This window comes from Myripristis murdjan, chromosome 9 (assembly GCF_902150065.1).
Source record: "Myripristis murdjan chromosome 9, fMyrMur1.1, whole genome shotgun sequence".
NCBI classification, from domain to species: Eukaryota; Metazoa; Chordata; class Actinopteri; order Holocentriformes; family Holocentridae; genus Myripristis; species Myripristis murdjan.
The window spans coordinates 4,809,295-4,826,863 of record NC_043988.1 but is presented as its reverse complement, the minus strand read 5'-3'; the positions used below and the strand labels follow the sequence as shown (position 1 = coordinate 4,826,863).

Below are 17,569 nucleotides of genomic sequence, written 5' to 3'. Positions count from 1 at the left end.
GTGTTGTGTGTATATTATATGTGTTGTGTGTATATACATGTGTTATATGTGTTGTGTGTATATACATGTTATACGTGTTGTGTGTATATACATGTGTTATATGTGTAGTGAGTATATACATATGTTACATGTGTTGTGTGTATATACATGTGTTATATGTGTAGTGTGTATATACATGTGTTACATGTGTTGTGTGTACATACACGTGTTATATGTGTTGTGTGTATATACATGTGTTATATGTGTGGTGTTTACATACATGTGTTGTTCTGAGGAAGGTCAGACAGTCCTGCAGTAATATCAGACATCACTGATGTTCACACACCATGTCTGCCAGATATTGCTCTTTTGAATGATGACTCAGCTCTTTACTTATCAAACCATTAGAGGAAGATTCTTTTTGCCAGTTTGACTGCAGCCAAGAATATCCTTGTTTTAAGATGGAAGCACCCACATATATCCTGCATTAAAACCAGTGGATCTCTTAGTATTAGAATTATCTGTTGCTTCTTTCCATGGTGCTGATGTTGGGACACTCCAGGTCATGAGAAATATGGTGACCATATTTGATCCTAGCTTGAACACTTCGTAATCCCGCCAGTTTCCTGTTGCTCTGGTGCCAGGCTGACAGTAAAGAGGTTCACTCAGCATCCAGGTCAAGCTCCTTTTGATGATGTCGATGATGAAAAGTTTTGACGTAGAAAACTGCAAAGGGTCTTTAAAGCAAACTGAACGTTGGTCCACATGGAGGTGAAATCTCCTCATCAGCTGCTCTGTGCTTCTCTGGGCTGATAATCCACAATACTGGATTTATATCTCTCTATTCACTTCCATAACATGGAACAACTGGTCCCAAAATAACACTTTTAGCCCAGAAAGGAACACAAATGAAATGCTGACAAGAACCTCTTTCACAATGTAAAAGTTCATAGCCTGATATTAGCTTATATTAGATGCATCTTTGCAAAACATTCAGGCCTCATTGGGAGCAGAATGAGAGCAAACATGAGAGACGTCCCTTTAATAGATGCACTGTTCCCTTATAGCAGTGGTTCCCAACCCAGTCCTCAAGGACCCCCTGTCCTGGAGATTTTTGTTTCAGCTCTACTCTTTCACACCTGATCCATTTAAGGGCTTCATGCTGATTGGCTGAAACAGATCTACCTGAAGAGGGCATGCATGAAGGTGCAAGGGCCTTAATTGGATCAGGTGTGAAAGAGTAGAGCTGAAACAAAAACCTCCAGGACAGGGGGTACTTGAGGACTGGGTTGGGAACCACTGCCTTATAGGACCTGTCTGAGCCCGACATACCCGCCCTGGTTGATATAAACTCAAAAGCTCAGAGGAGTCCCAGTCCTGACATTTCAAAGATAAATATAATCTTCTCATTCATCTATTTAAAATGTACAGGATGTACTTGCAGTTCCTTTCCACTGTCAAACTAATGAGAGAACTGCACTGATTAAATATAATTAAAACGAACAAACAGGCACCTGAAATTTACCTGAGATGCTCTTGGACCAAATTGCTCCTGAGTCGAGAGAATGGATGAAAGTTGAGGAATTTGGTGTAAGAGGATGATGAATGAGCCTATCAGGTTGCCTTTGAAGTGCTTACCCGCTCTGGGCATTTTTTTTTTTTTTTTTTTGGTCGGCCCAATAAATTTCATTGCCACTGAACGCTCGACACCACGCCCAGCGGCAGCTCAGCAGCAGATAAAGGAAACTTGATCTGCGCAAACTGGGAGGGCTTCTGCTGAAAACACGGTTGAAGTGTTGAACTGAAAAGCTTTTTGGACAGTTGTTAAGGGACCACACCTGTGATTCTGCATGTTTAGCCTAATATCTACAAAATGTATAGACCTCACATTTCTGCTTATCTTTTCCTGAAGCAAGCAGCCGCACTTTACAACTCTGGTAGAATTTCTCCTCCCTTTTCTCCAGCCGTTGGTTTCCATTCATTCCACTACGATATGAAAATGAACTTTCAGAGACTTCAGACTTTCTTCACAGCAGTATTCCATCACCATAATAAAGTCGTCCACATGAATTTTCCTAAAAGCAGCAGCACTGTTGTGTTTTGGTGACTTGAAGTCTGGTGGAGTGAAACTCTCCCTCTGCCAGGGAAAATAGTCCCCAGGGAAACGTTTGCTTTCCACAGCCACTTATCAGGTAAGTAGTTAATGTTGATGACTTTGTTAGCCACAGACAGGACATTATAAGGTGGCTGCAGGGATTTTGATTACATGTTGTGAAATCTTTAGTTCCCCCTCATGGGAAGTCTATTTTTTTTTGTTTATGTCCCAAGAGCACTGAGCCTGAAACTGTCTTTCTTTTTGTGCACACTAAATCCTAATTCGTGCATGTTATTTACTTTTTTGACTTCTCAGATTCATAAGGTTGAGCCCACAATTGAGTTATATTGTGTGTTGTCGTATTGTTATATTGTCTAAAGAAAACGTGCCCATGATTTAATGGCCAATCTGACAGCTGCATGTGTGTGACTGTGGCTTCTGTGATGAAGGTGTGTTTTGACATGGGGATGCAGCACAGAACCGTCAGCCACTGAATTAAACTGGAAGGCAACGGCACATTGTATGGCTATAGATGGATGTGGAATCTGAATTTTTTATTATTAAGATTCATATTCATATCAAGTCATATAGTTTACTATGATTTTTCTGGGCACACTGGATGCAGTAATATCCCAGGGTGCATATGCATCAGCAAGGCTCAAGTTTCTTGCATTGTAGACACCATTTCTTTAGACAAGAGCACAAATTTAAATCAATTCATGTTAAGCTGATAGCATACATACATATTTGCTGTGTGCCATTACCCAAAGCACCATGGATGTGTAGAGTAGTGTCATGGTGAGCTCCATCATTAGCAGTGTCAGTGAGGCTTTCAGTCTCACTGACACTGCTAATGATGGTAGCATGACGACACACTGGACTATATAGAACCATAGAGCTGAAACTGTAAAATCCCTTCATTTATTGGTCAATTTCTGTGCAGCATTGGTGGGAAAATACAAAATAATGAGAAAACAAGAATTATTTCTCAAGTGGGTAAGAAAAAAAAAAAAACAACTTAAAATCTATACAACATAAATTAAGAATGTTCAAACAAATAAAAACAAATAACAGGAGACAGCTTTGGGAAACGAGAGATGGAATTACATCTCTTTACACTGAGACTGAAGTATTATTAATAAAGCCGACATGCAATGCGAACTCAGCTCGTAAAAAATATCTACAGCAGTCGCATTATGTATTTACATTAGTGCCGTGGTGGACACATTTAACAATTCATGAGATTGAAGTGACTGGTTCTCCAACAGTAAATGGCACAGGATGTACTGGAATATATTCCTTAGGTACAACATGGCAGTTTGTCATGCATTTATGTCTTTATGTAGGAGAAATGCATCACACAGAGAAATAAGCAGAGGTAGTCAGGACTGCTGCAAGGGACGGGAAATGAGGAGGCAAGGTGACACTACGTTAAAGGCAAAACCGCACCTTGGATGCTGTTACATAATGAACACCTAAGTCATGCTGAAATTCACTTTGTTTGGTGTACCAACATCTTCTACTTGTCTATCTGTACTTCAGATAATTATTGTCTACATTTCCATAATGAGTTAAAATGCAATATGTCTTGTGGCTGCATTACTGATCTATTTATGTGTGGAGAAATTGCTACCTCTTACCTCTTCTATGATGGATTTCCCCCATACGAACACTCGTGCAAAATAGTGACTTGAGAAAGAAGCCCTCACTTTTTCATTCTGTGGAACTGACACCAAAACCAAAATGTTTACCACTGATGCTTTAGCTAATAAAAAAAAATGTTGCTATCAAACTCCATCATAGCTTTTCTGGAAATATTTCAACACGGCAGTACAGTTATAAGAAATATATATTACGAAACAAAAAGATCCCAAGTACCTCGCCAATATCTGTTATTAAGAGGGTTAAAGCATGTTAAACCAATACTGAACTCTGGGAGAGTGTTAGGCTCTATCATTGCCTGTAATTCACATGAGTACACATGGTGGTGAGATATCCTCCTCTACCTTGTGAGCTGTTGATCCACAATACTGTATTTCTGTCTCTCCATTCAATTCTATGGTGTGGAAAAACAGCTCCCAAGATCAGCGAACAAAGCAGATTATGCCAATATAAAAAACAACAAGCCCCAGTACCCATTTATTGCATGTAAATACAACTATTTGTATCAGGTTGTTTCTTAATGGAGCAAGGTTACTACGTGGAAGTTTCCTGCAGACACTTTCTGCCAGATCTACTTTCCAATTCAAATAGAAAAACAACAAGAAAAGAGCTTTTTAACTTCCTCAAAAAATGGGTACCGGGATTTGTGTTTTTTTTATACTGGCATAATCTGCTTTGTTGGTGTTTGTGTATGTGCTAAACGTGTTATTCTGAGAGCTGTTTTAACCTTTATGGAAGTGAATGGAGAGACAGAAATACAGTTTTGTGGATTATCAGCCCAGAGGAGCACTGAGCAGCTAATGAGGATTTTTCACCAGCATGTGGACTCACATCACATCAAGGTACCTATACCATCCAACACTCTACTAAAGTTCAATTTTGCTTTAAGGGTGTATTTTCCTTTAAGATGGGGAGGAAACCACTGTCATTTTTTAATTTTTTTTTTTATCCAGGCACACATAATTAGCAGCGTCACTGAAGACATTGAGGTGGAGTGAGAACAGTGAGTAGGTTTTGGCTATGTCTCCAATGTGGACACATTGTTAAGTTATAATAAGGTGTCCGAAAAGTCTGGAATCATAGGGATTTATTTTCTTGTCAGAGATTATGTCTGAGCCATGATATTAAGGTTAAGCTGCTTTGCACATTGGCAGCAAGAGTTTAGTGTTTTCTGTTTATCAGCCCAGCTAGTCGGTGATGCCTTATTTCAAAATATACTCGGGAAGGACGAGAGCGGTGAAAGATCTAACACTGATGAGTCTAGCCTCGCTCGCAGCAGTTCAGGAGACAGCTTGGATTCACTCTAATGTTTGCTCGTTATTTAATGTGTAGAGAAGATTCTGCACCAGTAACTGTACTGACATCAGAATTTCATCTGGCCCAACAGGCTGAATCCATAGCAGTTTGCTTAGCGAGGATGAGGCATTTTTCTCTGCCCACTGCTCCACAGTGATTTAAGCTGATGACATGGGTATATTTTTATAACAAAGACTTTGGTTTCTGGGGCTGTCTAAATGAGAATTTTAATTCTTGTGACAGTAAAAAAAATCTGCAATATATGCGGCAGTGAATCACTGATACCTTTGCTGCTGCCAATCTAGATATGCTCCGTTGAAAGAAAGAAATGGTGCTCTGTACAGCAGTTGTATGTAATGGTACTACTACAGCTGCTGATCTGGATGTCTCATACACAATTTAACATGGTTTCCCTTTGTAATTGTGTCTGGAAGATGGCGGTATTTACAGCTCTGTGAAGGAGTGTGTATTTTCCATGTGATTCCAGCCTTTTCAGATACCCCAATAGTCCAATATCGACTACCATTAACCACAGTAATCTGAGTCAAAATATACCTGAATCAAAATAAAAATGACTGAATGATTGTCAGTTCAACCAAATACATAAATAAGCACCGGTTTCTACAACACAAATACATGTAAACAAAATGTACAAAAGATAGTTAACCTCAAGAACTTCAGGTTCAAAATATCCCTGGTCCAAAAAGTGGACATGCCAACAGTCTTGTCTTTGAAGAGGAAACCTTCATAAAGGGGAAAGGCGCACTTTTTCCCAGAGTACCGTCAGTTTCTGTTGGCTGTGCTTGGTCATTCCTGACCCAGTGTTCACTCTGCAAGCAACAAAATTGACAAGTCACCAGAAGTCCATTCAATTCTTAAAAAGATGAGCGACCAGGGAAGCTCTGTGGGCGAGTTGTCGTCTGAGAAGACTTGACCATGGCTGAACTTTTCACAATCATTGGCCGACAAATGGATTCATGCACTTCCTTGATCCTTGCCAATGTGATTTTGTTTTATGAACAAATACTTCTTCAAAATGGACAGCAATTCAAGCTTCCCTCCAATCCCTTCCCTCCATTCAAAGCTTTCTCTGTTTCCCTTTACTTGAACGACAATAGCAGTAAACATCTATAAACTGATGCTTGAGGAATGGTTGCATCCATAATTGGGTTTGAGACTCTGAAGTAATATTAATGCTTTTCTGTTGCATATTTTTGATCAATGCTACATAATTATTACTTAATAGCTTGTAATGATAACTCATCAAAACAATGTAACGTTATGAAAAGTAGTACCAAAGCAGCGAAAAATACATCATTGCTCAAACTTGCTCCATATTTTGTAAGTGCAGACCACAATGTAGATGCAGTCAGAGCCCATCACCCTGCTCACGTTTGGTCAGAACTCAGTGACCCATCAGCTAAGTTGCTTGCAGTGTGAACCCTGCACAGAGGCTCCGGGGCCTCCCTCATCTAGCTGAAGCACACAGGCCCGATGGTGAAGCCAAACTCCTGGGTTATCTCATTGTTGCCAGACACTGCCAGGTCCCTGAGGGGCAGCATCTGGAGGTCTTCACTCTCAAACTGGAAAACAGACTGGTGCGATCTTAACTCCGGCTCTGTTGAAGGCTGTGGAGAGGGAGACAGCAGCTGACATCACACAGAAAGCTACTGAATCCACTGTGGACTTAATATCGTGCATGCAGGCAGAAAAAGCCATCAGAATCAGGCTAGTATATTGGTTTGTATATGCAAAGTGCTGCCATTCACCTTGTCTAAAAAAAAAAAAAAAAAAATCAGCCACTCAGTCCCTTCCACATTTGTAGACAACTTCCACACCTATTCGGTTGTAACAGTGGTTGTCAGACATTTTTCAGTGATTTGCCCCGTTTGAAATATTTTTTCTCAGTTTTTCACTTCTGTCTCCTTGTTTTCAGCTGTATCGCTGCTATGTTTCACTAATCCCTTTTGTGGATTTTTGTCTGGCTTCTCAGTCTTATTATAGCATAGAACAATTATTTAAGAATTATACATAACTGATATTTTAAAAATCAACATAAAGAAAATAAATCTCACGTACCCCCAGCAGTACCCCAATGTACGCCTATGGGTATGTGTTCCCTCATTTGAGAACCCCTGGCCTAGAGCCACAAAGACTAGGGAGGGCCACAATATAAAATTATAATTATTAAGAGTCAAAATAATTCAGTGAGTGTTTTTGTGATTTATTTTTACTAATTAGTTTGCTAAATTTCAGGCTGTTGCCTTGTCATTTTTTATGTACTCATTTCCAGGTCATTTCTTGCTAATTTGCTCATCACCTTTTGCTCATGTTTCTGAAAAAAAAACAAGTGAATTGGCTGAGATTTCAAAGGGCTAAGGCTTGACTGCCAAATAAATCAATACTGCTACCTCAGCCACCTCCACTACTATCATCATCAGGATCACTCACCACACAGTCTCTGAGCGCCCCCACGTAACTCTGCCTGCGCGTATCAGCCAGGAACTTGACCTCCCTCTCGCTGAAGCCCTGTCTGCTCCCCGGCCCGCAGGAGTAGGTGACGTTCTGGGCACAGAATCTGCTGTTCAGCCTCAGAAACCGCATCTGCACCACATCTGCTCCTGGATACTCAAGCTGGTAATGAGAGTTGCACAAGTGGAGGGGATTTGGAGGAAGAAGCCGAGAAACAGTGGAATTTATCTAGGGCAAAGTAATTTGTGGGTCAGGCACTCACCTGGAAGCCCTCGTCAACAGTGCTCAACCAGTGAAATGAGACATCAGTGCCAGAATCCTTCAGCCACGCTTTTACTGGAACCTGTTGGTTTGTCATTAATCAATTATTATTTCACTGAATAATATTACCAGGTGCAGTGTGTGGCATGTTAACATTAACGTATCATTGCCATATTTGTGGACATTAGTATAACTACTGTAAACAAACAACACCACTGTTGGCAGCCTCTACCAACCTTTACATTGCAGTTTTTTTTATTTACAATACAAAACAGGAAGATGACACCGCTTTTGGGAACACAAATAGCTAAAGCTTTCAAAGTGTCTAGAAATGACTCATTTATGGAAGGAGTAAAAGACCTCAACATCTTTATCCTCTGCAGCAAAGCCGTACGTTTGCCAAAGTTCCTGCTAATCTTTCCCCAAAGCTTGTATTTTACAACAGCGATATCATTTTTCCTCCCTTTTCTCCAGCCATTGGTTTCCATTCATTCCACTACGATATAAAAATGGACTTTCAGAGACTTCAAGGTTTCGTCACACTAATATTCCATCACTGTAATAACTCTAAGAACAGGTAGACTATTTGGCTCCCTACGAATGCTTCTTGGTAAAGTCTCATATTAGGAAGACTCAAACCTCATATTATATTTTGGCCTGTAATTTTGCTGCTTTATTCCAGCTTTTTTCCTGACTGGAATATGACTGGAATATGGTCACTGGTTAATTCAGGGGTAACATGCTCAAGAGATAATTAAGTTCAGGAGCTATAACCATTTTTGTAGCTTGGATTCTCCCTAACAGTGAAATCTGAAGGTGGTCCCAGCTCTTGAAGGGTAACTGTATCTTGTTCAAAGCTGGGTCAAAATGATGGGATATCATGTTCTCATGCCCTGGGTTTATAAGTATCCCCCATGATTTTAGATTTCCTGGTAGCCACTGAGATTCAAATTCTGAAAGTTACTCCTATGACAGTATTTAGATGATGGAGTGGATTTAGCCCAGTTTAAAAGGAAAGGTATACTTTACAAAATTATCATTTCTGTGGTTTATAAATGGCAAATTATCAGGTGGGTGTTTCAACCCATCAGTTCAAATTTCAAAATCAAGTGATTCTGATTATATGTTGTACCTGGCATGGTCCTTCAAATTTGATTAGATTCAGATTCAGATTTTTATAATTATAATATATAATTTATTATAATAATCTGAATCTGATTAGGACTTGCACCAGCACTGCCACTGACATGAGACAGGGGCTACCAGTCATCTAAACCACGGTCTCATTTGAGTGTATCACAATTAATTTGACACTGATATACTGATGTGTGAAACTGGTGCATGTAGTTCTTTTAAGAATGTTACATGTGGTGCTTCTACCTGAGATTGGAGTGGAAACAGGCAGGTCTTTGGCCCAGCTGTGAAGTCGCAGTAGACCTGAAAAGCATCAGCTGGGCTGCCCTGGTTAGGATCAATGTAATACATCCCTGGAAAAATATGGTTGATTCTGGATTACTTAAAAAAAAAACAAAAAAACAAAAACAAAAACAAAAAAAAACAAAAAAGCAAACAAACAAACAAACAAAAGAAAACACTTGCAAACAAAAAGCATGTTAATTATTCATGCATATTTATAAAACATTACATAATACACATACATAATTTACATGATCTACTGATGATAAATTTCAGTGTGACCTACAGATTATATCCCAGCAGTACAACGAAATACACCAGTAACATGGATTATTTCAGAAGATTGTCCTTTACTAATGCGACCATTTCCACCCAAGCAAGTACTGTAAATTTTTAGCTTTAGAATAAAACACCCTCCAGTATCGCTATATAGTGCTATATAGTGATACACTATATTACCAAAAGTATTCGCTCACCTGCCTTTACTCATACTATGAACTGAAGTGCCATCCCATTCCTAACCCATAGAGTTCAATATGATGTCGGTCCACCTTTTGCAGCTATTACAGCTTCAACTCTTCTGGGAAGACTGTCCACAAGGTTGAGGAGAGTGTTTATAGGAATTTTTGACCATTCTTCCAAAAGCGCATTGGTGAGGTCACACACTGATGTTGGTCGAGAAGGCCTGGCTCTCAGTCTCCGCTCTAATTCATCCCAAAGGTGTTCTATCGGGTTCAGGTCAGGACTCTGTGCAGGCCGGTCAAGTTCATCCACACCAGACTCTGTCATCCATGTCTTTATGGACCTTGCTTTGTGCACTGGTGCACAGTCATGTTGGAAGAGGAAGGGGCCCGCTCCAAACTGTTCCCACAAGGTTGGGAGCATGGAATTGTCCAAAATGTTTTGGTATCCTGAAGCATTCAAAGTTCCTTTCACTGGAACTAAGGGGCCAAGCCCAGCTCCTGAAAAACAACCCCACACCATAATTCCTCCTCCACCAAATTTCACAGTTGGCACAATGCAGTCTGAAATGTACCGTTCTCCTGGCAACCTCCAAACCCAGACTCGTCCATCAGATTGCCAGATGGAAAAGCGTGATTCATCACGCGTCTCCACTGCTCTAGAGGCCAGTGGCGGCGTGCTTTACACCATTGCATCTGACGCTTTGCATTGCACTTGGTGATGTGTGGCTTGGCTGCAGCTGCTCGGCCATGGAAACCCATTCCATGAAGCTCTCTGCGTACTGTACTTGGGCTAATCTGAAGGTCACATGAAGTTTGTAGCTCTGTAGCAATTGACTGTGCAGAAAGTCGGCGACCTCTTTGCACTATGCGCTTCAGCATCCGCTGACCCCTCTCCGTCACTTTACGTGGCCTACCACTTCGTGGCTGAGTTGCTGTTGTTCCCAAACGCTTCCATTTTGTTATAATAGAGCTGACAGTTGACTGTGGAATATTTAGGAGCGAGGAAATTTCACGACTGGATTTGTTGCACAGGTGGCATCCTATGACAGTTCCACGCTGGAATTCACTGAGCTCCTGAGAGCGGCCCATTCTTTCACAAATGTCTTGTTTCACAGTCTGCATGCCTGAGTGCTTGATTTTATACACCTGTGGCCAGGCCAAGTGATTAGGACACCTGATTCTGATCATTTGAATGGGTGAGCGAATACTTTTGGTAATATAGTGTAGCATGTTATCCACACTGATGCTGTGGTACATAAAAAGGGATAAACTGTGACCTCTAGTCACAAACACTGATGTAAAAAATGACCCTTAGTATTTTTTTAATTTGAAAGACCTCATCCTTGTGTAATTTTGATGCTACTTACTAAAATGTATACTATGACTGCAATAACACAAAGATGCATTTAAAGATGGGTAAACTGAGTTTAGGCAGGTTTATGCTTTGCTAAATCCCTGGTTTTCCATTAAGAGTGTTAATAAGAGGCTGGCTTGTTTACTCTGATACATGGTGAAGCCCTTTGTGTTACTGCTGCATATCTTGCCATGAAGTGAGGGTGTAAGCAGAATCGCTCTCAGAGCAGTAACAAACAACCCTTTGACATTCTCACCATTCGAGGCGTTGGGGTGGGCTAGCCACAGCTCCAGGCAGGTGGTGGCTGGGTGCTGTGCGGTGCCGTCCGGTGGGTCTAGGAACCAGCGCAGGTCTCTCTGAAGGGAGTCTAACAGAGTCTGGACCAGGAAGTAATTGGGCTTGTCTGACATGTGCATGAGGTCCTGAAACATTAAACAGAAAACAAAGAGTTACAGCATAAATGGATTGACCAGATGCAACATGCTAAATGTAGCATTTTTACATCAACAAATAATTACAACAGTCACTGTGCATAAACAAGATTGCAATGGGAAGCTCAGGGAAAAGATGGGTAAACTGAGTTTAGACATCATTTAAAGAAATAGTTCACCCATTTTGATAAAATGTGATATTATTTCTCTTCCCCCTAGCTGTTATGTAGGACAGTGGTGGTGCTATCTTCCTCTCATTGAGAGGAAGATACCTTGTTACATTAACTGTTAGCCTCCTGCTATTGAGCTGTACTTCCCCCCAGCTAACATTCTTAAAAATAACCACCTTAATCCACTCAACGAAGGTTTGACATCACTTTACAAGTGTCACTTTCAGAAACTAAAAGGCGCATATGTTTACCAAATGTACACGGGCGATAGTTTTGCTCAAATTATGATGATGATGATGATGCAGGCTCCAGTCGCACTTACCTTCAGCTGACTGAGCGTGAGGTTCAGTGAGGATCCTGGTGGTCCAGGTGGCCCAGGTGGCCCCTGACAAACACAATGCAACTTGTGATTCTAGTGTCTCCTTCTCGAAAAAAGTCACACTGCACTGCAAACCAGTTAAATGAGCTCACACAACTGGCACATTGTTCTCTTGTAGAGAACATATTGACATAACTTGTCCAGAGATTTTTTACACTGCAAAACTGAGTTGAAATGTACAGCTGAAACATGAGGATGTATACTCACAGGTAAGCCCCTCTCTCCAACAGGACCTGCTGGTCCACTATATCCTTTTAGTCCCTGTTGATCATAAATAGCTTTTAATTGAAAAAAAAAAAAAAAAAAAAAATCATCACATGTAACTTTCTCATTGTCCGGCTTGCTTTTCACACACTCACCTTCTGTCCAAACAAGCCCTTAAGAGAGAAAAACGGACAAATGTTAGAGTAGCTCTTAATTCAACCCAACATCAGTGCAGTTGTTATTGTTGACCAAGAACATGGGTGTGTAGAGGTGACTTACAGGTAACCCCGGCAGGCCTGGGGCGCCCAGCCTCCCAGGTGGACCAATATCCCCCTGAGGAGAAACAAGCAGCACCATGATTTATATGGCACAGAAACAGTGACTCCAATATCTGGCAACAGAGAGAGTGGAGGGGTCACAGAAAGCCAGTGTTGTACATTCACACAGTGCTGGCATGATTTGGAGGACAAAAGCATCGTGATAACAAAGTGACTTGAGTGGGTAGAACCAGTGGCTGGCTGATGTGGTATTTCAGTGGCCAGTGCTGATATTTAGAGAGCAGGCCAGCCGACAGCCCATATATAATGTCAAATTTTTATTTTATTTTTTTTTTATGAGGGGCTGGAGGGGAATTGATAAAATACAACAATTTAATAATAACAAATAATAATATAACAAATAATAACAAAAGACACAAAATTGCTAAACTTGAACTTGGTGGGACACAAACTTGCTGAAAATGAAATTGTCTGCTTTTCTCTGTTTGCTAAGTAGATCTGCACTCTGTCTGTAATGCATTTATTTTCAGTAGAAAAGTATTAACTCTATAAATGTCCACAGTTATGAAAAAACTCAACTCTGTAAAAAAAAAAAAAAAAAAAAAGAACTAACAAAACATATGAGTGAAAAATAAATAACACTTGTAAGATGTATCTGCAAGTACTTTTTATTTACCCACCTGATGACTACAGATATCGGCCGATGCTGATTATCTCCAACTGCCAGTTTAACCAGGTCTGTCTCTAATGAGGACTGCTCATTTTGTGATATTTATTGGATATCAATATATCATCCACTGCATGTTCCCCTTTTACATTCTCGTGCTAAGGCAGAATATCTGGAATTAACATAATGGATATCTACAATGTCATTCAGACAGTCAAAATGACAGTCACAGGTATCTGTCATTCAGATTTGAGCAGTTAAATTTTAATTCTAGATATCGGCAATGGTGACACTCAACTCGTCACATATCCTAAATGACTGCAAACAACCAAATGATAGTTTCAGATATGGTAAACATGATTATGACTAGTCAGCAGGATCAGCAGAATAAACAGAATTTGTTTTTGTATGTAAAATGATTATAAAATGTCATGAAGTAGAAAATGCTTATCATCAGGGAATTTGTAGTGAACAAGAGCTAAATCTAATGATTATTATATTTATTATCTCCACACACATTTGAGGAAGCAGGATATTATGTGAACGGTCAACTGCTCCCAACATTTTTTCCTTATCAAAACTATAATTCCAGATATCTGTAACATTTTTTGACTAGACAGAACCCGAGTCAGGGGCTGGGTGCGTCCCCCTTTTTTAAATTAGTTATGGCCATTTTCTTATAATGTCATAATGAATAGTTTACTTGTAAGTCTTTTTTTTTTTTTTTTTTTGTTTACTTTTTTATACTTTTTTTTTTTTTTTTTAATTAGGGGCTATTTTAAAAAATTCTCAAACAATTTTTCCTCATTCCTCATTCTTTTAGTGGTTGCTTATTAATCATTAAGTCCTTTTCTTGCTAATTTGTTCATCACCCCTCCACCCCCTCTTTTTATTATTATTATTAAAGAATCAAGTGAATTTGCTAAGGTTTCAACTGATTAAATGCTTGTGAAAGGTGAAAAAAGAGAAATAATGATGCGGGACAGCTGACTCATGACAGTCGGTGAACTATTCAGTAACTGGACAAACTAACAATTTGGAAGTGGAGTAAAGTGTGGAGGACAGAGGTTTCCTGAAGTGAACCTGTCCTCTCATCCCCTCTGTCCACTAGGCCTCTGTCAAAATGTTATTACAGATCTCTGCAATGAACATCCAGTCCTGCTAATAAATGTTAACACAACTTGCCATGCTGGACTGCAGGTATCTCCTTGTTGGTGAAATCAGAATTCAATCAAACAGAAAAACACAGACACATCACCACACCCTGACTTCCTGACAAGAATTTACCCGCTGAAAGCTGAAGCTTGAATCTACTGGCTTTGCATATGATGAAAGGCAGAGCTGGTTTACCTGCTCTCCCTTTGGACCAGCTCTCCCAGGCTCTCCAACAAGGCCTTGGACCCCCTGAAACAACAGGTGGTTATTCATAAGTCTGCACACCCCCATCTCAGTGCAACATGCAGTCATGTGAACACTGATCCATAAATGTACCTTTTCGCCCTCTTTGCCATAAAGGCCGGGTGGTCCTAAAATTCCAGGTTCTCCCTGTATCATGTGAAATAAGAACATACACCCTGAAACATCTTCATGTCTACAATACACAGTTAGGAGACAGGAGTCTGTTTGAAGCCTTACCTTCAAGCCCGGTTGCCCCATTTCACCTTTTTCTCCACGTGAGCCAACTTCTCCCTTTGGAGAGAGATTATGAGAGGGAGGAGGTGAGTTTGAAGGACACTGTTGACTGAGTTGTATAATCCCATACAGAGGAAAACCTGCTAGCTCAAAAAAAAAATCTGATGAGATGAGACACTAAAAATAACTCACATAAGCCCCTTGTCTCCCCGGAGAACCAAATGGGCCAAAATCTCCCTTCTTTCCCTGCAAGGCCAGACAAAGGTCAAGACTCGATTAAATGTGGTACCCCCATTAACCTTAAAGATATTTTCAGAGCTGAGAAACATTAGAATCATGTTAAAGGTTAAGCTGTGTGCTTGTAATGGCTGGTGCATAATCACACCAGATTTTCAGACTGTCACAACTGACCTTTGCGCCTCGCAGTCCTCTCAAGCCTCTAGCTCCAGCTTTTCCACGCCTCCCCTTTGCATAGTGACAAAATTAGATTTTAGTATCAAACCTAGTTAATGTTCACTTCATAAGCCAGTTGTGTCATCCTACCCTTCTCCCACTGCGTCCATCCTTCCCTGGACGTCCACTGTGACCACTGTTCCCCTGAAATGCAATCCAGTGAGATGAGAAGTCTGAGCTATCTTAAGCTGAGCAAAAAGGGTCAGATACACACACTGTAACACTGTATCTGATGTCAAATGAGTACCTCATCAGTCCAGGTTTAGGATCTCTCTTTGTATTCAACTTCAATTCCTTTCAGGTCCCTGGTATTATTTACAACTCCAGGACCCATGAAGCCCATTTTTAACCCACTGAACAGTTTAAAAAGTGCATGCACTACAAATAGTAAAATCTTCTTTATTTTCATTGTAAACAAGTGACATTATCTCACCTCATTGGCATTTTTTCATTATATATGTATGATTATATATATTATATATATGACTGACTATATGACTTCTTGACTTGTTTTGTTTACTCTTGTTTTGTTTTGCTTTGGCAGTGCCATGCATTTTTCTGTTTCACCCAAGATTTTTTTTAACGCTAGTGAAATACACATATATAAAAATACATACTTAAAAATACTTAAATCCCTCAAAAATTTTCTTGGGAAATATATGTTTGTTTGTTTTAAAAATCTGATAAGAGCAAATTATATGGCAAGAAAAAACTCATGGAGGTTTGATCTGACCTTTTGACCTTTCTGTCCTTTCCTGCCCTCTGACCCAGGTCCACCTTTTGGCCCCTGAAGACAGTACAGGTGGGGCATGAAGCATCTTGTTTCAATGTATTTAAAATACACATATCATACTGCAAACGTATCCTGGAAATGTCAGTATGAGGCAGCACTGACCTGTGGTCCTGATGGACCAACAGTCCCCTGAAGTCCCATCTCACCTTCCACCCCCTACAAGATGGAATCAAAACAAAAGACATCCACTGATATGGGTTGAATTGACTTATTGGGCCCTATTTTCATGCAGGCGCACTGTGAAAACTCATCTCAAACTCATCATAGTTCACAGTGCAAAACATCATAGCGCACAAAGAATCATGTCAAAACCAATTTCTCCTTACCAGTGAACTCGGGGATTAGTTATTTATACTGTGTTCAAATTAATTTGATAAGGAATGTATTGGAGACACAAATATGATAAGCTAATTTTGAAGTTTTCATTGCATTTCCTGCTGTTCTACACAATCTAATATAGCACCTCAGTGAACACAGAGAATGTAAATTAGCAATTATCAAATATGTTGTTTATTCTATTTAGATGAAAGAGAAGAATGAGCGTAATGGTGTTGTATTCTCTGAAATGATTTTTTTCCCACATTCATTTACAGGGGAGAGAGTCAACAAAGGTGGAGAAAATGGTTTCCTGCTTTGCCTTGTTCATCCTCTCTGTTTATCTTTCTGTCTCTCTCTCTCGCTCAGATGATCAGTCATAGCCAAATGTCACAGTTGAGGGGATAACTTGATTGGTTAACTGAATCACAGCTCCTAACACATCCATATTAAGAGATTCATCTCAATCCACCAAATTCCCAAATGCACTCGGTACATTGGGCATTCAATTAAGCTTTGTATTGTGTACCAAGGCACATGTAAACAGGGCCCTGAGATGAGAGACCAGGGAAGAAGTGCACAAAATCAAAGTTTTTCCCTGACTAGAAAGTTGATTTGTGACTCTACAAAGCAGTAGAATTACTTGTTTGGAAAGCTATATAGAATTTGTTGAATATGTATTTGAATTTATATGATATAAATATGCTACAGCATTTTGAAACATAATTTTTGCAGAGTAACAAGTATGGTCAACATTGATTCAATTCATGGAGCAGCTTTACTTTTTAGTTTGTGTGTTACAGAGTGAGATGTGTTTTTCTGGTTCTTGTCTTACTTCTGATCCTGGTGGTCCTGTTGGCCCTTTCTCACCTGGCAGGCCATCAGGACCCTGCAAACAATAAGGGGAACCATTACCATCAGTCTTTCATAACATAATGCTATCAGTCTGTGGCCTTTCAGTGTTGTTCAAAGCAGTACAGTATCTTTGAAAGAAAAAAAAATGTGCACAGAACATCTATGATCTCAGGTTGTGAATATCCCTTTTTGATGAAGCAGTGAAAATCACTGGTGATACTCACTGACTCTCCTGGCTCCCCGTTCTCCCCAGGCTCTCCTGTTGGTCCTTCAGGTCCAGAAAAACCCTTTGGACCAGTGTCCCCTAGTCTTCCCCTGGTTCCTGCAGACCCCTGGAACAGAAAATATAAACACTTCAACCAGTGCCGGCTCTACCTATGTTGGCGCTCTAGA

At 40.1% G+C, this 17,569-nt stretch overlaps 1 protein-coding gene across 1 annotated transcript in view; it reads right to left on the bottom strand.

The window, feature by feature from the left end:
- Positions 1–3,032: 3,032 nt before the first annotated feature.
- The window catches only part of LOC115365975 (collagen alpha-1(I) chain), a 30,130-nt gene continuing 15,593 nt past the window's right edge, over positions 3,033–17,569 (bottom strand). The window contains exons 34-52 of the mRNA XM_030061218.1: positions 17,401–17,508; positions 17,157–17,210; positions 16,109–16,162; positions 15,947–16,000; positions 15,304–15,357; positions 15,172–15,225; positions 14,953–15,006; positions 14,764–14,817; positions 14,620–14,673; positions 14,479–14,532; positions 12,463–12,516; positions 12,339–12,356; positions 12,187–12,240; positions 11,923–11,985; positions 11,256–11,421; positions 9,146–9,252; positions 7,767–7,847; positions 7,484–7,666; positions 3,033–6,660 (exon numbers count right to left, since the gene is read on the bottom strand). Coding sequence (XP_029917078.1) covers positions 6,505–6,660; positions 7,484–7,666; positions 7,767–7,847; positions 9,146–9,252; positions 11,256–11,421; positions 11,923–11,985; positions 12,187–12,240; positions 12,339–12,356; positions 12,463–12,516; positions 14,479–14,532; positions 14,620–14,673; positions 14,764–14,817; positions 14,953–15,006; positions 15,172–15,225; positions 15,304–15,357; positions 15,947–16,000; positions 16,109–16,162; positions 17,157–17,210; positions 17,401–17,508 — 1,476 coding nt within the window. The 3' untranslated portion in view covers positions 3,033–6,504. The remainder of the gene's footprint in view (positions 6,661–7,483; positions 7,667–7,766; positions 7,848–9,145; positions 9,253–11,255; positions 11,422–11,922; positions 11,986–12,186; positions 12,241–12,338; positions 12,357–12,462; positions 12,517–14,478; positions 14,533–14,619; positions 14,674–14,763; positions 14,818–14,952; positions 15,007–15,171; positions 15,226–15,303; positions 15,358–15,946; positions 16,001–16,108; positions 16,163–17,156; positions 17,211–17,400; positions 17,509–17,569) is intronic.